Below are 27,603 nucleotides of genomic sequence, written 5' to 3'. Positions count from 1 at the left end.
AATCTTTTTACAAGAGCTACCTACAGTTTAGAATGTGTTAGAATAATTTTTCCTACAATATTTTTGGATAGTGGCTTTCAGTCTTTTCAAGCCTGTGGATCCCATATTAACTTTCCAAGACTTAGAGGATCCGCACATAATAAAAGTATTACTTAGTATCTGTCAATTGTGAAAAAGTGACCGACCGATAAAAATCTGTATGAGTTTAGTAACCACACCTGCAGTTACTTATTTATGAAAAATACTGGTATATGGGCAAGACAGTTTTGTATTCTAGCTACAGACAATGCTTCATGCAAAAATACATTTCTACACCTCTCCGTAAAACTCTGTGACCCACAGTTTGGTCACAGATCAACAGCATCTCCTGGGAGCTTGATACAAATGCAGAAACACAGATTTCAGCCAATACCTACTGAGTCTTGGGGGGTATTTTAACAAGCTCTGCAGGTGACTCTTACCCATGCTAGGTTTTGAGATTTACCTTCTAGACCAGTACTATCCAACAGAAATATAAGGAGAGCTGCATACACTATTAAATTTTCTAGTAGACATACTGAAAAAGTAAAAAAGAAACACTGTCGGTTGTTTTACTTGAAGCTACAGGCTCACTTGGTTCATTTTCAACAGAAATATCTAACTTTGAATAATCAAAAAAAAGAAGTGGGTGAGAGTAATTATAATGATATATTTTACTTAACCAAATACATCAAAATATTTTCACCTCAACATATAATCAATACAAAAATATGAATGAGATGGTTTACATTCCTTTTTTTTGGTACTAAGTCTTTGAAACCTAATGTGTATATTACACTTACAACACACTTCAGTTTGGACTGGCTACATTCAAGGGCTCAGTATCTACATCTAGACCATGTGTCTTGAAATATAGTAACTGTAAATTCATATTTACATTATGTTTATTATATTCATGCATATTTACATTTTAGATTTATAGTTATAAATTCATATGGTGTTACTAGGAATCTACTAAAAGTTCCCTTCACCCTTTTCTTTCTGCCTCAAAGATGAGTGCTTGGGTCTCCACCTTCTTGTAGCACAGTAACACTCCTCTGATACAGAATTTTCTGCATGACATTATGCTTATTTTCCACAGTGTAACTCTAAAGTTCTCAAAGTGTCTTGCAGAAGTCATATATACATTTAACCTTTTAAACCCAGCTGTACCCAGCAAGTGTTTAATGTAGAATAACGGTTATCCAAGTGTGGGGCTCTGGACCAGCAGCAGCCTCACTTGGGAGCTTGTTAGAAATGCAGAATCTCAGGCCCCATCCCAGACCTACTGAATCAGAAACTCTGCAAGTTGGGCCCACACACAGTGATCATACAGTGATCTGTGTTTTAATAAGTCTTCCAAGTGATTCTGAGGCTCACAACCATTTGAGAACCACTGATGCAGGAAAACATTTCCTTTGAGAACGGCCACAGGCTTATTTTCTTCTCAGTTCTGTGATCTAACTACAAGCAGAATCATTTTTGGTCTTATTAAAGAAAAAGCCACGGAAGGGCATGCTAAGGAGACATCGGCAGAACCAACCCTCAGCAAAACGGAAGTGAAGAAAGTTGGCTGTCCTCTCCTCACCCTCAGTTGGTAATGGGTCCACACTATTTGTAGGAGCAGACTGCCCAGCTCACTACATTTCCTGCCAAGAAGGGACCCCATAAACCACAACGGAAAACGATTAGCCCAAGATCCTTAAAAAAAAATAAATAAAGAAAGAACATAAGGAAAATGTTCAAAATCCATCAACACATTTAAAGGATCAAATCATGTACTCAACGACGATAAGAACATACATACATATATATTGGGTTGGCCAGAAAGTTCGTTCGGGTTGTTCTGTACAACGGTATGATGACCCGAACGAACTTTTTGGCCAAGCGATAGCTGAACAGGCGCCTGCTTCAAAAACCTACCTCACGCAAGTAAAGGACATAACCTTCTCTGTCGGAACTTTTAATGTTTTTCAATTAAAAATCTTGTTTAGTTTTTTTTAAAAAATGAAGCCATGCAAATATTTGTTGGCCAGCTAAATATGATTCCATGACCTTCCACGAATCTTGCTAATCTTATTACACAGACCAAACTCCCAGTCAGAAATTATTGAAGAATTTGTAAACCAGAGATCTGAAAAGGTACTACTTTTATAGTATTAGTGTCACAACAGCCTACACACACACACACACACACACACACACACACACACACACACACACATACACACACACATATTTGTTTATAAGATGGAGAAAGGGAGGGAGGGTGGGCCATTATGGAAGTAAGGAAAGAAAATTCATCTATAAAACTTTGCTTAAGGGCTTCCCTGGTGGCGCAGTGGTTAAGAATCCGCCTGCCAATGCGGGGGACACGGGTTCGAGCCTTGGTCTGGGAAGATCCCACATGCCGCGGAGCAACTAAGCCAGGGCGCTACAACTACTGAGCCTGTGCTCTAGAGCCCATAAGCCAGAACTACTGAGCCTGTGCGCCACAACTACTGAAGCCTACGCACCTAGAGCCCGTGCTCCACAACAAGAGAAGCCACCGCAATGAGAAGCCTGTGCACTGCAACGAAGAGCAGCCCCCGCTCGCCACAACTAGAGAAAGCCCACGCGCAGCAACGAAGACTCAACGCAGCCAAAAATAAATAAATAAATTTATAGAAACAAACAAACAAAAAAACTTTGCTTAAGATGGCGTAAGCAGTGAAGGGAGTTTTGGTCACTATGTCCTTGGACCAGATAGGACAATTACAATGTCTGGTTGCTACATAGTAGATGCTTAATCACTGCTGACTGAATGAAAGAAGGAAAGAATGAAAGAAGGAATGGAGTATATAGAAGATGAGGGTCTACATCCCTGTGACAGAAAGTTACCACAGAGATGTGACGATGGAGTATATAACTGCCCATATGACTTTGGAAGAATCTTAGGAAACCTTTAAAAACACATAATTCATGATGCTGTCCTTAAACATATTTAAAGAATGTCATGCATGGAAATGTCTTCATATTTAATACTTTTCAAGTGATTACATTTTATACATCCTACAGTCAACGAAGCATTTACATTTTATATTAAAGTGTATTTGCAGCTTCTGTTGCTATTCGTGGGTTTACTCATGATGCAGAGGAATGGGCAGAACATTCCCTAGTAGTACTTCCCTATAGTACTTGTGTTTGGTGACTAAAGAGCACAACTATGGCACTAAAAGTGTGTGCAATGCTTCAAAATTAGAAAGGTTTATCATCAGTTTTTCTTCCCATTTGGTTTCAATACCCATTTCTACTGGATCAGGTATTAACATTGGTTCCACTTTGAGAGCTAATTCATTAAAATCACTTTTGGTTGATTTTAGTACAATTGCTGAGTTATAAAGACAATGAGGAATATAATGCTGTATAATTTTATATTTGAAATGACAGGTGTGCTTTTAAGGGGTACAGTGAACTGGGCTCATTAATCCATTGGCTTGTAAAGGAAGCTTTCAAAGTTGATATCCCTGAGAATTGTTTAAAAAAGAAGTGAAGCATGAAAAAAAAGTGAAGTATTGTGTTGCCCAAAATAGCTTTAAAGTATGACTCTGTTAAGTCCAAACTTAACAGGACTGTGAGAAGAGGCAACAAAAAGGGTAGGGAGTTGCAGTTCACAACTGATTCAGATCGTGACTGACACCTAAAAGCTGTCTGACTGTCATTGTGTCACTTACCGTCTCTGTAAGTCTCAGTTTCCTTACTTGTACAAGGGAACAGTGATACTATGTAATCATAATACGTAATCATAATGTTTTGAGGATTAAGTGAGGTAATGTACACGAAAACTCTTTGTAACTACAAGGAATGATGGTTTCCTTTGCCCAAAACACATTGTCCGATGGTCTCACAGAAACATCCACACCAACGTGTCTATTGTGAGGGAGAAAATAGGATTTTATTCCCACAGAGAGTTTCAAATGGGCAAATCAATGTCTCTATACTTCTATTCGTGGATTCAATATAAATCCAGAACTCCCTATACGTTCTATTTCTATGTACAGACACTCTGTGACTGGGTCTTACATTGCTATTGATGTTCATATCTATGTGGTTTATGTGTTCCTATCATTTTGAGAGATACTACACACAGCTAAAAAACCAGCATGCCTTTTTTAAGTCAAAATTAATGGATCATGTAACTAAACCCAGGATATTCTGACATCAAGTAGACATAGCCTGGTAGTATGTCACTCTACTTCTTCTGTTACACTATTTGCTCAAATGTAAGACTCTTTTTCTTAGGCTTATGTCTGCCTTCCCACTACCCCAACTCTCCATTCCTGGTTTTTCTTTGTCTTATCAGACACAGAAGCTAAGATGAACTCACACTTTTGTCATGATTTTACTTAACTGACATAGCACTGTAAGTGAATGAGTTCTTTATTTTCATAGAAATATGATGTCATAATAATGGTGGGCTCACACTCCCCTCCACAGAAGCTGGGTAATGCTTTAGTCTCACATACATTCTTCTAAATGTAAAAGGTTCTCAACAGGATGTATGAGTTGCTCTTCCAGTACTGGGGATAAAGTTGTTTGATATGAACCTCACTTCTTGCTTTGTTCACTTTCTGAACAAGGACTCAACATTTATAATAAAGCCGAGTGGTTAGAATTCTGGTCAAAGAAAAAAATGGAATCAACTTGACTCAGTTATGTGCAACCCCAAACCTTGTATTTATCAGCTTTCTGCTAAAAACACTTCTTAAGCCTATTCTTAAGGTCACGTTAAAAACTAGCAACGTGTGGAATTTGCCACAATAAGAGCATATGCCGCAAACTGAATTATTTAATGTGAGAAGGCTGTGTTATATGCGTGTTGGAGATGAGGGGTTGAAAAGTTAGAATTATATTGATAGGAGGAGGAACATAATCCCAACAGGTCACGTTTGTACTATGAAGAAGAAGCAACTCCACTGATTCTAGACTAAATTTTGTCATATGTGCATCTCCCCCAGATATCCACATACACAATCATAGGACTGAAATGGCTGTGACCTAAGACGAAATGCATTACCTCGTTTTACAAACGAGGAAACAGAAGCTGGGCGACGTCAAATGGCTTTCCCAAGATAACATGGTCAAATAATAGCTGAGCTTCAGTTTGAAGTTCGGTATTCTACTATTCACTCCTACACTCTTTTTACGACATCACACTATCTTCTTTTATGTACTTCCCTATATTTATAACCAAGTCCTTATTCATTTTAAAGAATGCATACAAATTAAGCTATTCATATTTTCTCATACTTTATATTTAAATAACAGTGTAACTATGATGGATCACTTAGCACTGATTTTTTTTAACTTTTCCTATCATAATATTTTTATCTCATTTGTAAATTTACATGCCATTGTCACAGATTTACATCACATTCTGAAAGCAAATGTGGCATTCAGCTCACTAAAAGAAATTTTAAGATAATAGTTCAAGAGTGCTTGAATGGAACGAATGTGTCCATTGGTTTTCCTTGGACATTTATTACTTTCCTTATTTATGTTTAAATTGAGAAACATACTAAGGATGAAACTGATAAGATTTTAATAGTACTTAACCACTAGGGAGCAAATAGACATAGAAATGCATGTAATCTCTTAAATATACTGCCTTGCTTTAGTCGATGCCACTTACAACAATCTATCATACATGTATTTCAAGACCATCCATCACAACAAAAATTAAATTATATGAGATCTCAAGAGGTCTTGAGTTTGGAACTTGTTTTTATTAAAGATCTAGCAGTTCTCTAACAGGACTTTCAGTCACACCCCTAAATGGACTGCCAGTAGGAAAAGTAATCTGGTTTACCATTTTTTTTCTTACTGAAACACTGAAAACAAATATTTTTATTTTTATTTGAGTATACAAATATAAATTATAATATATTCATCTCAATATGTACCCATTATAATAATGTTTACGTAAAGAGTACTGTAATGTACAAAAAGCCCATTTTATAATATTAAGGGAGGGACTTCCCTGGTGGCGCAGTGGTTGAGAATCCGCCTGCCAACGCAGGGACATGGGTTCGAGCCCTGGTCCGGGAAGATCCCACGTGCCGCGGAGCAACTAAGCCCGTCCGCCACAACCGCTGAGCCTGTGCTCTAGAGCCCATGAGCCACAACTACTGAGCCCACGTGCCACATCTACTGAAGCCTGCACGCCTAGAGCCCGTGCTCCACAACAAGAGAAGCCACCGCAATGAGAAAGCCCGCGTGCAGCAACAAAGACCCAATGCAGCCAAAAATAAATAAATGTATATAAAAATATTAAGGGAAAATTACAAACTGCAAGATAATATCTACGATTACAAAACTTAAAAATGATATCTGCAATTTAAAACAGACTGGAAGTAAAATGTAAACATATTATAAGTAGCTGAATCTGGAAAACAAATATTTTTAAACCCAGTTTCCTCTTTCCTCTCTGTCCCCAGAAGCATACTCTGTGCATCTTATGAAACCAGAAAAAGAGAGAAACAATTCCTTAATTCTATGGTCAAACAAGTTTTAAGGTTTGGGGGTATAATGGTGGCCTTCACGCATTGAACATATAGACACACCTATTCCACCATTACATATTCTGAGTTCTTACTGTGAGCCAGGTACTGTACCAATAACTCTACCTGAATTACTTCCTTTAATATTACAGCAAGCATGCTGGAGACGAGGAAATGGACAATCAAAGAGGTCAAGTGACTTCAAGTAAGTCTGATTCCAAAACCTGTATGCTATAATAATAACAATTATAACTGCAATAACACCAAGAACTAGAATTCACACAGTGCTGACCATGTGGCTAGTACTTTACTAAGCATTTCCCTTGTATTTTGACTTACTCGTCCTGATAAAAGACAAATGGTTTAGAAACATTTAACATCCCCATTTTCTTCAGATGAAACACTGAGGCACAGAAAAGTTAAATAACTTGCCAGAGGTCCCACAGCCAGTAAGTGTGACCTTGAGCACACCTACATTCCCTTTATTTACTATGCAAACCTATGAAAAACTTCGTTGTGTGGGTCTGTGATAGGATGATCTTTCTTTAAAAGATTTAGAATGTGTCTTACCATTGACTCTTGTTTAAATTAGGATTCCAAAAGGAAAGATGTGTTAAGAATCCAAGCGATGATAGTACAAAGCGATTGCATGCCAGTAGTTTAGTTCTTCCAGCACGATTCAGCGTTATCTTCCATGTTTATTGCAAGATATAGTAAAGTCTAACTCTAAGCCCTTAAAAAATGAATATTAATAGGCTTGAAAACATACACATAGGGAATTATTAAATAATACAAAATATCCTACACTCACAAAATATTATCATGAGTATCACATGAAGAAATTACTTTTATTGTTCCTTACAAACAAGCTTTATCTGTATATTCTCTTACTGACAGAAGGAACCGCAATGCTTATGATATGCCTACCTGCAGAAGCTTCCATCTGGTGTTCAGGTCTTCCAGAGTGCTGAGGTTATATGGTGACAGCTGAATGCCCAACGTGGTGAGCTGGCGAGCAAGGTCATTGATGTGGCTTACATTCTCTTTGAGAGGTGCAATTTCTCCTCGAAGTGCCTGTGTGACATAGTCAAGGGCAAAATGGAAGATGAGAACATTTAAAGCAAAAAAAAAACCCAGGCACATGGGAACTACAAAGTATCGTATTTTGTTGGAGGTGTCAGCAACATTTGCTCTATTATAGTGGTATTATGACAATGAAGATTTGTTAACGGGTGGATTACTAATATCTATTGAGCACTTCCTAGGTGCCTAATCCTGTGATGAGCTCTGTCCAAACGTAATCTGATTTTATTCCTACACAAAAACACTATGCGGTTGGTAGTTGGCGAATTCTCATTTTATACATGAGAGAACAAAACTGCAGAGGTTAAACCTTGCCCAAGGCCCCATGGGTCAAACTTGGGGAACCGGGGTTACATACTCAGGTTTGTCTGCCTCCAAAGTGCATATTCTTAACAATTAAATTACCTTTCCAAAGAAATTCAGGATTGGCAAAGGAAAAGGAAAAATACGATGCTGCTAGACTCTAAATTCTACTCATCTCACAACCGAAAATGGAGGCTTTCTTTTTTAACAGTAAAAGATGTACTCAATCATAAAATATTACATTCCAACTTCGTACCAACTACATAATAAATCGATTCATTTAGAGATTAGGGTATTTTGTCAAATCCTAAGAATGACTTCCAGGTCTCCTGGTATTTTAGTCCTTGTAGTAATGACTGAAGAAGGCTCCCATGGGGCTTCTCAACTGTCTCTGAAGCACTACAGCAGGATTCTGTGATGCAATGCATCATGACAATCTGTTGAGAAGAACCCTATGCAGATACGGGGAGGATGTTACCATGCATCATATCTACCCTATTGAGATGACATTTATGGACCTTTAACATGATGCATGATGTCCCAGTGTTCCAATGAGCAATTTCTAAGGGGCAGATTCCCTCACTTCGGAGAACAGTTTGTGTAATACGATGTCTGTGCACAAGGACATCACTTACTTGGCTATACGTGCTGTTCTGACTTGCTTGATCTGGGCAGGTGTTATTTTTGTGGTTCACTTTGTTGATAAAACCACTGTTTACACTGACTTCATCTATAACCTTCCAGTTCCTGCTGACTCCAAATGACAGGAACCAGTATGTACATTCTAAATAAGAATGGCATTACCTCTCAAATCAAACTGAACATCTCATCACTAAAATGTGGTATCATATGGAGTATAAGACTCTTATATAGTTCTTAGATAATAAGGACATTGTGACAATCACTCTGTTGAACTTACAGTTTTTTAAAAAGTGGTCATTAAAAATATTATATTAAAGAATCATGGGGTTCCTTCTGGGAGTGATAAAAATATTCTGGAATTAGCAGTGATGGTTGCACAGCTCTGTGGTTATACTATACACCACTGAATTATACACTTTAAAAGGACGGATTTTATGGTATGTGAATTATATATCAAAAAAATAAACAAAGAAAAACAAAAGAAACCGTTCTGACTGACCACACAGATGCGAAAAAATCATATCAGATGTTTTTATCTTTATTCGATTTCATGTCAGTGGAATGTCATAGGAACCATTCTGAAACTAAGAAAGTTCATATAGGAATTGATAGTAAATATTATTCCATTTCCTTATAAATAAATACATGGATTAAAAGAATCATAGTAGGACTTCCCTGGTGGCACAGTGGTTAATAATCCGCCTGCCAATGCAGGGGACATGGGTTCAAGCCCTGGTCTGGGAAGATCCCACAGGCCATGGAGCAACTAAGTCCGTGTGCCACAGCTACTGAGCCTGCGCTCTGGAGCCCGCGAGCCACAACTTCTGAGCCTGCACGCGTACAGCTGGTGCTCAGCAACAAGAGAAGCCACCGCAACAAGAAGCCCGCGCACCGCAACAGAGTAGCCCCTGCTCGCCACAACTAGAGAAAGCCTGTGTGCAGCAACAAAGACCCAATGCAGCCAAAAATAAATGAATAAATAAATTTAAAAAAAAGAATCATAGTAAGTGCCCATGGAGAGAGGCAGTTAAACCCCATAAACGTGAATTCGTATCTCTAAAAGGAAATGATCCATAATCACACTGTTTTGCACAATAGAAAGGTTAGAAAACAGATTTTTTTGTTTTTGTTTCTTGCGGTACGCGGGCCTCTCACTGTTGTGGCCTCTCCTGTTGCGGAGCACAGGCTCCGGACGCGCAGGCCCAGCGGCCATGGCTCACGGGCCCAGCCGCTCCGCGGCACGTGGGATCCTCCCGGACCTGGGCACGAACCCGTGTCCCCTGCATCGGCAGGCAGACTCTCAACCACTGCGCCACCAGGGAAACCCAGAAAACAGATTTCTTAAATGTCATTTGGGGAAACCTGGACAAGAACAATGATTACAAAAATGGAACCACTGTCTTCTGGGTAATAACATGAGTTTCTAGTAACCACAAGTAAATATCACATGAGTGGGAACTGTAAGTAGGAACCATCGCAGAGATGACAGGATAGCCGGGCAGAATCTGACAACAGTGCAGATTAACCCTGTACACTAAACACTGCCTTCACTAGTGAGGTTCTCAGCTGTCGAGTTCAGTATCCATGTCAGTTAAGTCATATCTAGATTTCAGCTCCCCTTGGATTACATAATGTACATGGTTCAAGGGTCTCTTATTAGAGTATTTTGATTTTCACTTTCTTCCCCAAAGTCCTGGACACAGATTTTTAATCCTGCATCAATGTTTTGGAGGATGAAGGAGATTAAAAAATAAGTTCCAGCATTCATGATTAATCACAACACTCAGTCTCCTTTCCCCTCTCCCCCCTCCCTCCCCCTCCTCCCCCCAGCCCCCCCAACCCCAGCCCGCGCGCGTGCACACACACACTGTCATGGGATTTTGTGGCTTCTGTTTTTTTTGCTTGTATCTACCAATTACAGTAGAAGTTCCCTTAACTGATCTCCACTTAAGACTCATCGGATTAGCCAGAGTCTTCATTTGTCTGGGAAACATACTGCCTGGTGCCTCTAACAACCTCTAAATAAGATGTTAGAGATACCTGTCAGTATGCATGGCGTTCAGCTCTCATTAGCTGACTTGTCAATGTGTGTACGTTCTGAAACCTGCTTTTGCCAATTAGTATTGCAATTACATAATTTAATGAAAGATTTCCTAAACCAAAGAAATATAAGTCTAAGAAGAAAATAAGTTATTATTTCTATAAAAATATGGTTAAATATTCTGGAAAATTGCTTTAAAAGAAAAAGAAAAAGAAGTATTACTGAATTGGGTGTGGACAAGACAACTGTAAAAGAGTAGGAAAACAACCTGAAAATTTTAGAAAGATTCTGTATTCAGAATGCTTCTCATGTTTCCCAGTGGACTCTGTCTGCATTAAGGAAACCTGAACTGGAAATCAGAACGTCTGTGTTATCAGTGTGATTTATGGAGAACTCTAATCAGAGAATTTACACTCAAAGAAAAAACCTTCACACAACATTAAGATATTAGTGACTATTTTAACACAGAATAAAATGTTTAAGACATATTTTTTATGATTCCCTAATTTAACTGACTTTTTCAATTAACTGTTAAACTCTAGGTCCTAATTGAGTTGGAATAGAGAGCATCTATTTTAAATTTTGACTACTACGATTTTATTACCACTGCTACTGCTACTACTGTTAGTATTAATGGAGAAAAGCCACGTGTTCTGTTTAATCTGAATGCCTAAGTCTCTGTTAAGATAAACGGAAGCTTTGATTAGGGGGAGGTCAGTTGCTAAAGAGAGAATCTGGTGCAGAGGTTCACTTTGGGGCGATAATTGTGATGGGCCCGAGCAGAAGGAAGAACTTCAGCCGGCTAGAAGTCATCGTGAGGGAACTAAGCACATGAGAATGGAGGAAAGGAGACAGCTGATGGTGGAAAAGAGAGGAAGAGAAATGACAAAGTGAGAGAGTGCCATGGACATCTATACACTACCAAACGTAAAATAGATAGCTAGTGGGAAGCAGCCACATAGCACAGGGAGATCAGCTCGGTGCTTTGTGACCACCTAGAGGGGTGGGATAGGGAGGGTGGGAGTGAAGGAGACGCAAGAGGGAAGAGATATGGGAACATATGTATGTGGATAACTGATTCACTTTGTTATAAAGCAGAAACTAACACACCATTGTAAAGCAATTATACCCCAATAAAGATGTTAAAAAAAAAAAAAGGAGGCAGGAGAGTGTTTAAGTCAGTCTTCACTTTGACATCTGACCTAGGTTCTGGTGGCATACCACCTGAGGACGGCCCACTGCTGTAAGTTGTCAATGCCTAGAAGTGTACATAACAAGAAGCACGGTCCCCTAAACACTGAGTCACAGGACATACTATGTGAAGAGTGAATACAGGTACCATCTCATTTAAGTGGATGTAACATTGCGTTTGACTGTATTTTAAATATTAGCACTTCTAATACTGCTAATTTAATTATTAATGCACATAGACATTTACATTTAAATTATTAAACACTAAACATAAAATGTCAAAAAGTAAGGCTGACTCTGAACAATATGATGTGCTATTTAAATACTACCAGAATTTCATTAGATTTTATTCTAGTGTGGAAGCAATAAGTGAGAAAACATTCAAGGGAGCCATTATACTCTGGGTTTTCTCTGAATCACTTAAACATCTGGAATATGTGCACCATGAAAGAGCAAACCAAGTCTAATTTTATTATGACTAGTTTCATGCAGGCAGAATTTTCACTTCATTAAATGCTGTCTGATTATAAAAGTACTGATTTAGAATGATAATAAGTCTAATATGTCAAGTTTTCCTTTTTTATGATGTTTAATTGCTTGTCAGAGCTTTGCTTCGATCTTTATGTAAAGATCTGTTCAAATATAGACTCAGAAGCTCAGTCATCAACCACTTTGCAACAAAAGGAAGGAACTGTCTTTTAACAAGGGAACATTATTTCTGAGGGAGCAATTTTGACTTGATAGTTAAGGACTATTCTGCAAGGCACAGAAAGTCAGTTTGGAGCATTGGAAAAGGTAAGTTGAGGCACTTTGACTTTGGGGGGCCTCCGTGAAGTAGGAAGCAACAGACCTGGCATATAATCAGTGTGCAATGAATATTCGTTGAATGAAAACATGAATTAAGGGTAAGTGGGAACATTTGAATTAGTTTTGAGAGAGACTGTGAGAGGGAGGTGACCAAAGAAACGCAGCGAGGCTGCCAAACAGTGTTGAGGGCTCATTTGAGGCTGAGGACCACATTTTTTTAGCAGAACCAATCTGCCCGATCTTCTCTTTCTCCAACAGTGCTCCATGCGAGCATGGAGAAAACAGCTGAACCAAGTTTGGGATTCTGTCAGATGCTTGTGGCACAAATACCTAGGGACAAGAGAGTTTAAATTTTAGCCAGATGTGATTGCAAAACACAGCTAAACTGGATTCAGAGGGAAGTGAAGCAAGATGAGGCTCGTAGATGGAGAGAAAGTACAGGGGTCAATGGTGGAGGTTCAGGACAAACCAAGAAAGGCCATAGCAAGATTAGCTGTACAAGCGATCAGGAAGGAGAGGAGACTCTGGGATGCTTGAATTAGCTCTGCCATTCAGGAGTTTATACATTGTGTGATGTGATATACATATCACAGTTATATGTATATATATCTGACACATATATACACCACTTTATTTATATATTAATGGTGCTCCTGAGAATCTGAAACTCTTCCCTTCTTAATGATATCAAACACTGTTCCTGAAATCTTAACCTACTACTTCGTAGAGCTCCTATCTCACTTACCAGGAATTCCAAATTAGTCTGATCTGACAATGAAATGTCATTCTAGGGCTATATACACTGGGCAGAGAAATTTACGTGACAAATACTATCTAAGAAACAAAGTAGGGTCTAACTGCATTTGTCTCTACAATGAAACCTTGCTGAACAAAACTGTGAACGAAGAGCCCTAAAAAAAATAGCCTAAAAAGAGTGTTAGGAGAAGTCCCAGGATTCTTCACACTGGCTTAGTAGCTGAGGGGGAAGAAATGGAAATCATGTCCTGCAAATCCAGGTCTTTGGTTCTGGTATTGAGGCTTCTACATGTGGCTCAGGGAAGGCTTCACGGAACTCAGTTACCCAGAATTGGGGGTAGGTACAGCCCAGCTATGTTCTTGCAGCTTCTGCATTTGTGGATGGGTGTATCATCCTGATGGGAGTGAATGGCCACCGCTGGAACCACAAGAGTCAAGGACCAGATCCTGCTCTGCCCAGAAGCTCAAAGCCCTCCTGGAGCCTCTTAAATAGCTGGGGGGAATGAGCTACTCAAATGTGGTTGGACCAATAACAAAGAAACACAAGAGGAGATGTAGGCAAGGCTTTCACGAAATGCATCAGGCTTGGAGACTTCCATTGTTATCTCCTGTTCTTGACTCTTTACTCTGGTTGGCTTCCCACCTGGTATAGTGCCCAGGATGTAGATCCAGCTTTTGTCTCAGATACCGACTGCCTTCGGGAAGCAGAGTCTGAGCGCTTTTAAGAGAAGAGTGAGAGAAGCAGGAGGTAGGGCAGAAAAGCTAAGTAAGGATGTGGTCTCAGGTGGAAAACAGCATCAACCTTGTCTCATAGGAAGCTCTGGCACACAAATTATACCATAAAATGTCCCACCTTAGGACAAAGAGGTTTGTCCTCTTCTATTCCAATGGCCATCGGTTATTGGCCGCTAGCTTCCCCCTGGCAGTCTTAGAGGAGAAGGGGTGGTATGAGGTCCCAGGCAAGGGGCCTTCCTTTTGGCTGAGGAAGGTTTTCTGGAAAAGGGTGCAACTATGAGTCCTTATCAGCCAGCACTCAGAGTTGCTGTGTGATGAGTGTGCCAGCCGAGGAGAGGAATCTGGCTGGGGTGCCAACGGCATCCACTACATAGACTAACGTCCTCCAGTTCCCCAACTTCCTTTAACCCTTGGACTCTGGGTGTCACGTACTTTTTTTTTTTTTTTGGCAAGAAACCTCTTACGTCAATTCTCATTGCTAACATTATAAGGCTATCCCATCGACTTCGAACAAAACTGATACATTCCACCCTTTCCATAAGTTCTGCCAACTACTAAGGGATTGTGTGGAGCTAAGACACAGGGGGTAGTTTGCAGATTGAATGAGGACTTCCCTCTGCCGTTAGGATCACTTTTGCCTCTGGTAGAGACATTCTTGACAATAAATCATGCCACTGAAACATGTATCCTTTTTTAATAGAGATGCGACTGCACTGCATTCCAGCCATCAGTTTTTACTGTGGCAGCCTGCGGGCAAAATATTATGCTGTTTTTTTTTTTTTCACTGTCTTCCTTGCGTTCCATTTTCAGGGCAATTCTTGTACGTGCTCCTATTTGGGCATGATCACTTTGGATGAGCAAACTGAATACGGACATAAATAATGAAGCAGATTCAGAACTCATGACCTAGATGTAGCATAATCAGGATGACTTGGGGTAGGTTAAATTTTTTAAAAAAAAGAGTTTAGGAAAACAATATGAAGTTTGTAGGCATGAAAACATCTAGCACTTTTATTTCCCAAGCAATTATCAGTAATAATTTTAACTATGGTTTTCCCTCAGAGTCACCACACTTCCAAACTTGTGGCACTAAAAGAATAGCAATTAACTGCTGCATTTTTTTCCATAAGGAATCCTCATGTTTTTATGAAAAATGATCTCTAGTTTCTCTTCATATTATTGGAAAAGAAAGTGCACCCAAACACAAAAGCATAAATTCTTTTTTAACATCTTCTTACGTGCATCTATCATAATTCTTCATCTTTCAGGACATGGCTTCACTATGAAGCTTATAACCCCAACGCTCCTAAAGGCTGAATTATAGCTTAACCACACATATAGTGTCTGTCTTCTTTTTTTTTTATGCATGTTCATTTTGCCTTCACAAATATGAATTGAAAATGAGGAACAGAATGGAATTGATCAGAAAGGAAAGGTTTTTGCCTATAAGAACAAGTGGTACACATTTGAGTTATTTTAATTTCCTTGGAAACTACTTTCTATAATCCTAACTCTGGTTGCTAATTATTTCTTTTTTATAGAAAAATGAAACAAGTAAACCAAAACAAAAACATATCAAGCTTTCCATAGCTTTCTAATGACACAATTAAAACAAATAAAAAAGGTAGCTCATGAGTGCTTTACAGAGGCTAAATGCAAAATACGCACAATTAAAATAAAAAGGTCTCTAATGAGTATAAATAAATCATTTAAGCAGACCACGTTCTTAGGCTGCTAAGGAAACAGGAGAAATGCCAATATTTTCTTCCTGAGAAATTGTAATTATATGTGACATCAGGCACAATGGTGGTTAATGAAATCTATTTACTTATTTAAAATTAAGTAATAATCCATAAACCATTAAAAACATCAACCACCAGGACACTGATAGTCAAATTCAGGAGTTATTTTAGATTAAGTTTTACATTTAACAGTTTTGAATTTGCAAACAGTGCCCTGGCAAAGACATGCGGTCTTGCTCTCACCTTTCCCTTCATGGCTCAAAACATTTGTCTAAGGCAGTGACTCTCAAACGACAGCATGCATCACACTCACATGGAGGGCTAGTTAACACACAGACTGCTGGGTCCCACTCCAGCATTTGTGATTCAGTAGATCCAGGGGGGGCCTGAGAATCTGGCACTTTTAACAAGAACTTAGAAGATGCTGCATCCCTAGAACTCCCCAAACTTATTCTTGACTTTGCACGCTGTTCTCTCAGCCTGGAGTTTTCCATTGGCATCCTCTGCCTAGCTGACTTGTATTTTGCTACTCAGGTCTCAGTTCCTGTGCCCATGAAAGACAGCCCATCCCTGGTTGCCCTATCTGAAGAAAGGTCCCCCGATTTTTCTCACTCTCAGAACCTTGTTTTCCTTCTTAGCACCGATCGCACTTGGTAAGTGCTGCTTATTTGCTTTTGTATTAATTCATTATCTGTCCCTTCACAAGACCCTAACCTTTATTAAGGCAATTCGATATTATTTTTTTCACTAGGGTATGCCTGTACCTAGTACATGATAATCCCTCAATACATTTTATTAAAGAATAAACAGTCAACAGAATTAGGTACTAATACTTTAGATTAACAGCTATTCTCGAATTGCTTCATAAACACAGTTTCCTACAGAAATCTGATGCCGAGTTCCTAAGTGAAAGAAGAGAAACCTGCTTATTTCCTTCAGATTCTGTATCTGAATTCTTTGGATCTATTACTTGATTTATGTTGGAGCATACACTAATTTCTGAAGTATCTCTAACGCTCTGGGCAGGAATGTAACTTTCAAGTTTTCGGTACTAACCAGGGGGTTTTTATAAAAATGAAGCAAGTGGGAAAAAAAGGGGGAGTAATCTATTTAAGGAAAATATGTTCTTTTGGTAGTGATACACGTGGTGTAGCCTTCTGCAGGGCATTTTGGCAAGACTGGATAAAAGCTTTAAAAATACTCATACAGGAAAAGATGAGAAGGCTACACAGCGGGGTCTCCATTTGGAGGTATATAGTGGCCTGGCCAAGGAGACAAGGGGACTGAAATCCAACCTGGGCTCCACTACTGAACTGGTGAACTCTGGCACAGGGCTGGAGATCTCTTCGATGAAAGAGGTACCTTTTTCTACTTTGCCCGAAGAGGCACTTGTAGGGAATGAGATTATAGATGCTGAAGGTGAGGTTACGGATGATCTCTGTTTCTCTCTCCATCTCTCTCTCTGTCTCTCTCTCTCTGTCTCTCTCCACCCTCTCTCATTTCTGTGGTTTTCCACTAAAGAAAAAGTTTATTTACAAATTATTTTTCACGCATTTCTTCTTGTGTAAAAGGAGGAGTGTAACATGGACACACCCGGGCTGTTGCAAAGATGAACGAGGAGGTTGGGTCTATTTCTCCTTCTTTTACTCCACCTGCAACCAATTAAGCATTATGTCCCACAATGTGGGGAATACCAAGTCACACGAGCCCTGTTGAGTCTAACTCAGGGAGACTTGGCAAAGCAGAGGGTTATAAATTCATCCAAGAGAAAGCCACAGACTAAGATTGACTAAAATCCTTTCTCGGGTAGCTGAGTCTTTGGCACCAACTTCTAATATCACCCTGGGGTAAATCTGTCTTTCCTCACTCCTCTATTATGTAGCTTTGTAAGGGCTCCTTGAACTAGACATTGGGATGTAGGTACATGAAACACAAAGGAAGAAGCAGCATGGTGGGAGGAGGAAAGCTATTTGTTCAGAGCTTGAACAAATGGCAAGAGGTAGGAAAGCTTAATGTCTTTGGGGAGGTGCAAATAGTCTTTAATAAGTTGAAGCATGAGGTACAGGGCAGTTGTGGAAGAAAAAGCATGGGCGTGTTCTTCGAGCAAGACGGTGGTGGGTTTGAATGAGCTGAGCTTTGCAGCACAGTAATGAAGGTTTTTGCAAAGGGGAATGGCATACTGTCAACAATCCTTTTTGTTAGATTTTAATTACTACTCACTTGAAAACACTTGTTTTATATGCACTATGTACTATGTATACATCTACTATGCACTGGGAAAATGGAACTCTCAATGGGTTCACAATCATTAATGGAGAGAGACAATTTAGTGGGTTATTAAAAAACAATGTAATCATGCTATGAGAAGTTGTGTCGCAGGGCTTGAAAAGTGCAAAGGAGGCATGCTCAACTGGAAAATTTCAAGTCGAGGAGTGAGTGTAAGCTAGTGGCCACTTCAGAAAGGAGAACAATTGACAATGAGCGTTTGGAGATTCAGGCACAAAGTAACAGTTGCTAGCAACAGGATGGTGGCAAATGGGAGCAGGTTACCTGGAAAATAATTTTTAAAGGAAGAAGGCATTTTGCCCTGTGCTTTTAGAGATGTTTACTTATTCACTCATTCCAAAAAAAATATTCCTGAGGACCCACTATATGCCAGGGAATGTTCCAAGCACTAGGCATAAAGCAGGGCACAAAGTAGACCAAGCTCCTACGGTGCTACAGCTCAACTCTAAAGAACATAATTTCGTTTAAATGATGACTTATTATAAAGGTTTATAAAGAAACAAATTCCAAGCCAAAATCTGTCCAAAGCTATAAAATGCAACATTTTGGACCCAGAAAATGGAGGACAGCGTATATCGTGTTGTATATAGCAGTTCCCACGAGATTCTTTTTTTCCATTAAGACAAATTAGGCTACCTCTGCACGTAGGAATAACAACTAATAGAGGAATCCAGGGTTGTGAACGACCTATGCAATATACTACACCCAGTTTGCTATATAATGGACACATTTATTTTAGTTCTATGGGGAAGGTACTCACTACTGAAACAAAAAGGATTTTTGCTGATTTGATTTTTCATTCAATATATTGTTATCAACTTAGAAATACTTAAGCAGAACTGAATCCGAGATGAATATAAATTTTCTAAGAGCCGAGATAGAAAGAATTAAATGGAAGAGGGCTGAAAATGATTGTAAAATGCTCTTCCATAATTTTTTAGTTTTACTTTCAGACTACTGCAGCTCCTGAATTTAATAAATGTTTTTAGTCTTTCCAAAATGTCTTTCTTTCTTACAAATGAAACAACAAAGAAAATATTCCACTACTTAATGTGAAATGAAAGGAACATAAAATAGATTTTCTTCATTAAAATCTATGCAACAGCACGTTTAAAAATTAGATTGATAAATTTTTTTATAATGGTTCATCTTTATTTCATCGTATTCCTAGGCTGAAAAGAAAGTCTTATGTATTTACTTCAAAGCAATGTTTCGCCTCCAGATAAATTAGCGGTTATTATTTTTACCTAAACATATGTATGTGTGTGTGTGAAAGATCTAGCTACTTAAGTGGAGTCAAGAGTTTACTTTGTTCTTCATGTTTTTCACCATACTTTGAGAAGTTTACTTTCAAGATATTCCTCTGATTTTTCTGATCACATCTTCAGGTAAGATCTAAATCCATATCCTGTTATGTTCTGTTATGACAACTGCTATCATGATAATGTCCACTTAAGTACATGTGAATGATGAATAAATTACTATGGATGCAAAAGTGTCTAAGTATCAAGCTGTTAAATCAATGGACTCAAATGTTGTTTCAAAAAAAAATTAAGTCATTGGCCAAATCTACCTTTTAAAAAAACGGATTAGTATTCAACTAAGATACCAGATTTTAAAAAAAAAATTCTTTTTGCTCATAATTTTTCTTTCTTTCACATCTTTATTGGAGTATAATTGCTTTACAATGTTGTGTTAGTTTCTGCTGTATAACAAAGTGAAACAGGTGTATGTATATATATATATATATCCCCATATCCCCTCCCTCTTGTGTCTCCCTCCCACCCTCCCTGTCCCATCCCTCTAGGTGGACACAAAGCACCGAGCTGATCTCCCTGTGTTATGCGGCTGCTTCCCACTAGCCATCTATTTTACACTTGGGAGTGTATACATGTCCATGCTACTCTCTCACTTCATCCCAGCTTACCCTTCCCCCTCCCCGTGTCCTCAGGTCCATTCTCTACATCTGCGTCTTTATTCCTGTCCTGACCCTAGGTTCTTCAGAACCATTTTTTTAAAGATTCCATATATATGTGTTAGCATATGGTATTTGTTTTTCTCTTTCTGACTTACTTCACTCTGTATGACAGACTCTAGGTCCATCCACCTCACTACAAATAACTCAATTTCGTTTCCCTTTATGGCTGAGTAATATTCCATTGTATATATATATATGCCACATATTGTTTATCCATTCATCTGTCGATGGACACTTAGGTTGCTTCCACGTCCTGGCTATTGTAAATAGTGCTGCAATGAACATTGTGGTACATGACTCTTTTTGAATTACGGTTTTCTCAGGGTATATGCCCAGTAGTGGGATTGCTGGGCCATATGGTAATTCTATTTTTAGTTTTTTAAGGAACCTCCATAGTGTTCTCCATAGTGGCTGTATCAATTTACATTCCCACCAACATGGAGAGAAGACAGCCTCTTCAATAAGTGGTGCTGGGAAAACTGGACAGCTACATGTAAAAGAATGAAATTAGAACACTCCCTAACACCACACACAAAAATAAACTCAAAATGGACTAAAGACCTAAATGTAAGGCCGGACACTATAAAACTCTCAGAGGAAAACATAGGAAGAACACTCTTTGACATAAATCACAGCAAGATCCTTTTTGACCCACCTCCTAGAGAAATGGAAATAAAAACAAAAATAAACAAACGGGACCTAATGAAACTTCAAAGCTTTTGCACAGCAAAGGAAACCATAAACAAGACCAAAAGACAACCCTCAGAATGGGAGAAAATATTTGCAAACGAAACAACTGACAAAGGATTAATCTCAAAAATATACAAGCAGCTCATGCAGCTCAATATCAAAAAAACAAACAACCCAATCCAAAAATGGGCAGAAGACCTAAATAGACATTTCTCCAAAGAAGATATACAGATTGCCAACAAACACATGAAAGGATGCTCAACATCACTAATCATTAGAGAAATGTAAATCAAAACTACAATGAGGTATCACCTCACATCTGTCAGAATGGCCATCATCAAAAAATCTACAAACAATAAATGCTGGAGGGGGTGTGGGGAAAAGATACCAGATTTTAACAGTTTAACAGTTTTCTTTTGCAAAAAAGGAGCGTGGGACTTCCCTGGCGGTCCAGTGGTTAAGACTCCGTGCTTCCACCTCAGGGGACACGGGTTCAATCCCTGGTCCAGGAACTAAGATGAGATCCCACACGTTGCACAACGTGGCCAAAAAAAAAAAAAAAAAAAAACACAAAGTGTGACTTAGTATCCTCAAAAATCTGTAGGAATGATGCTGTATTGATTATCTAAAGAGGAGTACTATTTCAGTTGAAAAAAAGTGTTTAAAATCTTTTAAAAACTATCCCACAATCTTTTCAGTAAGAATTCAAGGTTTTTTTGAAAGTCAAAGTGGGTCAGATTTCGTTAAGACTCATCTTGCACAGGACACTCAATCCCAACCTGCAGGCAATTTCTACACTGAGACAACCTTGTAAACATCTTCCTTTAACCTTTATAACAAAATGTCAGGGTGGTTCCAAAGGTAATATTTTATTCACTGTGTAAGTCAAAGGATCAATAGAACTTATGCTCATTTGATTAGCTTATATTTCTTCTAACCTTATGCTCATTTGATTAGCTTATATTTCTTCTAACCTTATGCTTTACTGGATGTACAAAACTCACCATTATATTGGATAACCCTTGTAGTATGGTGTTTGTGTTAAGTTGAAAACAATGAACCATTCTATTTTGGCTTTAGCCTTTCTCTGCTGGAAATACTGGAAGCCAAGGGCTAACTGACAAGTAGTGGGGGAAGGAGGTGAAATGTTGGTGCATGTGGCCTACTTGACCTTGGGCAGCCAAGGGCCTGAAACCACGGGGCAATTCAATGGGTGTATCACTGAATGAGACCTAATAAGATTTAGGTTCACAGCAATGTACAGACTCCAAACTGGGTAAAAGCCTTTAAGAGTAGGAAAATAAGGAAATAAAATGAAACTCAGTGGTGGCTTGTCACTAGTTCCCAAAACCAAACCAATACATTGCTTACCCCTCATTTACTTTAGTTTCTATTTAATCAATAGACTTCGGCATATATTGCTGATAAACTGACTTTATCCTCTTTGCTAACTTGCTTAATATGCCATGTTAAGATCACGATGATACAATTTGAATATCGATAGGGAAAAGTTCCAAATGAGCCCACTGAGTCTATAATAATGTGGCATCTCAGGGAAACAGACTTCTAAAAATAAGTGTTTTGAAATAGGACCAGCAGGCTCTTAACCATATGAAGAAAAAAACTTCACCATAAAAAATCAATTCTTTAAAAGGAGAAGAAATCTATCTTAGTGTTACATTCTCCAGCCTCATTCTGGTTAAGAGAGTTTGACATTTCAGGGCTGAACACACTGCGGAAACTTAATAAATATTGAAGCTTACAAACAAAAACATAACAGTGATATGTGGACCAATTTTTGAAAACATTGAAAATCAATGTGCCCTTACTCTGCCTAATTCAGTTAACTCAATTATTTAATGTATACTTGAGTGGGTTTATACATAGCTATTTCATTTTTACGTTAAACATTAATCAAATTACTTTTAATGTAAAATTTCCTTTATTTCCATCCCCTATCCCCCCAAGATTCCAGGATAAGGGGGAGCGTTTGTTTTAAATATTGCTTGTTTAATGTTAAAGCATATTTTAGCATATTTGTTGCTATTATACTTCACCGAGAATTTTCATCACATATGCCACTCACCCTATACCAAAACCATAAACTTTTCCACAGGCGTTTAATAGGGCGATTTTGCACCACCTTTGGGGGAAAAAAAATCCCTCTTCCCCAATTACTGCACTTAAGACTATTTCCTACTTTCTCCCAGTCATTCTCCCAGTTTCACCCCATATCCATCTCCATTTCTACACACAAACATGCACCCTCCCATCATGAACACAGAGCCTCAGTGGCTTGACAAGATAAATTAGAAAATGTAGGAATTCCTGAATAAGTTATCAGCTATTCACACCTAGCAAGCAGGTTTTAATTTTAAAAAGTTGAATAGTCTCAACTATTCTGAATGGCCTCGACTTCAGAAACTCTGTAAAGTACTTGTTTATAATCAGTATGTTTGGCAGAAAATTATGAGGAGTATTTTAAAATTTAATTGCTTTTATTGGTAAATATGATAACATTTAAACAAAGTGAATATTATGTGACTAAATATCTTAATTTTAAAGTATTAACAGTGGGAAGGCAAGTTAAGTTCTAAGTCTTTTGAAGCAACTCAAAAATTGTATGAGTGCCATTAAAATACCAACAAGAAAACTGGAATAAATAACTGTGAATGTCTTTCACGAGAGAGATTCAGAAAGAGTAGGCCGTTATTCACGTCAAGGTTTCAGAGTGAAACTCTGCTCCCTACCTCAACTATCAATCACTCTCACAGGAGGCCATGTGCCTGCATGCATTTTTAAATTAAATGTTCTGGATGTGGTTAAATATAAAAGAAATAACAAATGATATATTTATTATTTATAATTGGAGAATTACTAACAATAAACAAATATGTATTTATATATTTATATATATACTGTAGTTTTACTATAGAATGATGTTTCCCAAAGCGTCCCTGGACCAGCTTCTTAGCCCTGTTCCAGACCGCGTGAACCAGAAACTCTGGGGAAAGGGTTCAGCAGTCTGGGTTTCCACAAGCCCTCTAGGTGATTCTGATGCACACTAAGGTGAGAGTCACTGCCACAGAAAATTCTTGACATTCTCAATGACTATGTCTGAATACCTAGAATCCTCAAATTGACAAATATCTGATCAATAGAGACACTTAGAGATGATATAACTATAAAGCCAAAATTGCTTATAAAGCCATTTTCTTTACTAACAATCCCTACTTTCTTAGACATTTCCATGAACTCTTCTCTTCTATTACCAAATCCAATAAGTACCTAGGAGGTAGGTTGGGCAGGGGGAGGGTAGATTTTTCACAAAGAAACAAAATTTTCATCACCTCTAAAGAATTACTGCACGTGCAAGAACAAAACAGCATTGAAAGGGCCACGTTGAGACACGGAGACTGAGGGGAGCACTAGGTTCGCTTACTGCTGTAGGGGACACTTTTCCTGGCCTGCGCATCCATGCCCCAGCTGCTATGATGGTCGCCTACTAATGTCTCACAGCTGCTTCTCTTCTTCAGAAAGGTGATCTCTGCTGATAGGAGCCCCCTATCCCAGGAGGTAACACACACTCCTGGCCTGGGAGGTAACCCATGTCTCTAGTGGTGGGCCACAGCCAGTGGAGTGCTGGAGCAGAGCCCAAGAGTCAATTGTGTATGTCTCTTCCCAAGTCTGCCTTCGGTGAGGTCACGTTGGTAGCTTGAATCAGCCACGGTGGGGGTATTTATGCCACGACAACTGGAAAACACTACAGATCAGTGTTCACCTCAGAGCTAGCGGATAAATGTTTACTAGCATACAATGACTGGCTGGGGTATAAAAGACCAGCTCTGCTGTGTGGTTCATACTCCAGAGCTTTCTCCATTTGAATCAAGACACAAAGCTAGATTTGGCCTGAGATGGCATGCTTGCTCGACTCTTTCATCTTCCTTGTTATGCTTCCGTAACTGCCACACAGGCTTCTCCTGAAAGCAGCCCGTCTACCTGTGCACCCAGACCCCTGTTCTCAGGGTCTGCTTCCAGGGAACCTGACCTATAACACCAGTTAAATCATTAGTTAAGTGACTGCTGCACAAAAGCCTCAAAGAATATATGTTCAAAATCACAAAGAGCGACATGTCACGGACCTTTTGAATCACAATGATCAGATGAAAGTGCGAACGATACATTTGAAACGGCAAGGATCTACTCTTTGTGTATGTGCACATAAAAGAAAGAAGTTGTTGGAAAAAGATGAAGCCAGCACAAATTGGGCAATTTTTTCTATCATGCTTCTCAAATTATGCTTTCATACCCACAGATGAATATACTGGAGGATTCATTTTACTTAATATGTTGGAGAAAAACATCTTTATATTAAAACATAACAAATCCATTTTGGAGAAGATTACAAAATTGAAATGAGGTTTAAAAAATAAACATCACAGAAAACTCATGCTCGTGGGAAAAGGAGGTAAACAGGTGGAAGGGGAGGATGCCGAGCTTCATCTCCTTGGCCAGTAAGAGAACTGAAGTAGAAAAGTTTGAGAAGCACTGCTTTTGACAAGTACTGTTGATAGAAAAATCCAGAGTAATTGTAAACTATAACTAAAAATATTAGTTTGGTATGGAAAGATCTTTTTTGAAAAAGTTTACTTTTCTCAGGACCCATTAAAATAAGAGTTACATTAGTACCATAGGCACATGTGTTCCCATAATACTCAGAAAATTGGTTAACCAAGAACAACTACTCAATGCCATGGCTTAACTTAGTTAAGGTAAGATTGCATAAGGCATAATATTGGTGTCAATGTTAGCTGTGTAATTCTAAAACTTGTAATTGTCAAGTATGACGGGAACACAATAGGCGCCCACTCCTTGGGCTATTTGTTCTTAAATCATTCCTTGTTGTGCTTCTGGTAGGAGAGTAACATAATTGTGAAGTTTAAACTTGTTGCAACTTTGGTAGATGTCAAAGGAGAATAAAAATACATACTGATTCCATATATATGCGTTAATGTATGATATTTGTTTTTCTCTTTCTGACTTACTTCCCTCTGTATGACAGACTCTAGGTCCATCCACCTCACTACAAATAACTCAATTTCGTTTCTTTTTATGGCTGAGTAATATTCCATTGTATATATGTGCCACATCATCTTTATCCATTCATCTGTTGCTGGACACTTAGGTTGCTTCCATGTCCTGTACAACAGAAACTAACACAGCACTGTGAAGGAATTATACTCCAATAAAGATGAATTAAAAAAATACATACTGACTGTGTGCTCCCATCGTCTAAGGAAATATGGAATTTTAGTTAAATAACTCACATTTTAAAACTGTTTCTAGTTAATGTGTTACAGACACCCAAACATGCAAGCTAATACAAATTCTTGCTCTCTCAGCTTGGTGCTAAATAATAATATTCTCAGGAAAACTAAGATGCCATTAATATACCAACTCCCAATACGATTTTATTCATGAAATAAACATTCACACTCTGTAATGAGATCAAATTTCTCTGGGTACAGGTTTTAACCGTATCATAGATGAATGAATGATTGAGTTTTTAGATCTGTTAATGCTGATACTATATGACTTAAGTTTTTGTTTTGAATAGTCTTTTATTACCCAAGAGGCTTGAGGAATACTGTTTATAATCACTACCAGCCACAAACAAAGCTTCTGGAATAAATCCACAGTAAACAGGATTGGCATATTAAAGGATCAGTTTTTGACATGCTTGTTTTCAAATAGTAGGAAGGGTGATATTCTCTGGAGGAATTTTTATTATCTAATTAAATATTTCTTTAGTAGAATAATGTCAGACGAACTCATTAGCTGAACATTCTGATTAGCCATGTTCTCCTAAATATTCCATGACCAGAAGAAGAGCTGTACAACTCTGATTTAATGCAGTAACAATGGTAACCAATTCTAGCTCCTTCTTTTATCACAGTCCATCAAAGGAATACAAAGAAGTCCAAATTAAAATAAGTTCAGTAATAAAAAGAACATGTGCGTTTTCCTACTATTCTAAAGCCTCTTCCTACCTTTAAGCAAAGTTCACTCAGTAATTATCTTATTTATGAAAGTAAGAGCAGAAGGATGTTTCTCTTATTAAACAAATGGCTTTGTGCTTTGAATGTGGAGGGCATCTCAAAACAGTCAAAAAGGGCTTCCCTGGTGACGCAGTGGTTGAGAGTCCGCCTGCCGATGCAGGGGACACGGGTTCGTGCCCCGGTCTGGGAAGATCCCACATGCCGCGGAGCGGCTGGGCCCGTGAGCCATGGCCGCTGAGCCTGTGCGTCCGGAGCCTGTGCCCCACAACGGGAGAGGCCACAACACTGAGAGGCCCGCGTACCGCAAAAAAAAAAAAAAAGTCAAAAAGAAAGCAGTGTTGAATGTCATCAACTTATTTCCTCCTACCCACTGTTTTAAATCATTTGCTTGGTTCCAATGTATACTACACTTACGTAAGTTGTTTATGAAGAGCCAAATTAATAGTCTTTGCAATTGTTTTCCTTGGAATTTGGAGAGCTGACAAATGAATTAGTAGAAAATGGCAATTCTACATGAATTAGCTTTTAAGTCTCCCTAAGAGGCTGATGCAGAACTTAATAAGAGACTTATTAGGAGAAGTAGGACAACTTAATTCAGATTGATTATAGACTTCGGTGAAGACAGCTGGGGTTCAAATGAAACTGAAAAAGAACTTATATGCACTTCAAAGTATGCTAATCAGATGTCTGAAACAATTACTCTGCACTGCCTTTTCAGAAGTTTCAAAGGCAG

General features: G+C 38.6%; 1 protein-coding gene across 2 annotated transcripts in view; it reads right to left on the bottom strand.

Annotated features, from left to right (window-relative positions):
- DMD (dystrophin) overlaps positions 1–27,603 on the bottom strand; it is a 2,128,065-nt gene that overhangs the window by 323,570 nt on the left and 1,776,892 nt on the right. For both annotated transcript variants that reach the window (XM_067723245.1, XM_067723244.1), the window contains exon 60: positions 7,485–7,631. In XM_067723245.1, coding sequence (XP_067579346.1) covers positions 7,485–7,631 — 147 coding nt within the window. The remainder of the gene's footprint in view (positions 1–7,484; positions 7,632–27,603) is intronic.

The sequence above is a fragment of the Pseudorca crassidens genome, chromosome X, assembly GCF_039906515.1.
Source record: "Pseudorca crassidens isolate mPseCra1 chromosome X, mPseCra1.hap1, whole genome shotgun sequence".
In the NCBI taxonomy this organism is placed as follows: domain Eukaryota; kingdom Metazoa; phylum Chordata; class Mammalia; order Artiodactyla; family Delphinidae; genus Pseudorca; species Pseudorca crassidens.
Note: the sequence above shows the minus strand (reverse complement) of the source record. Positions and strands in the feature narration are given on the sequence as shown.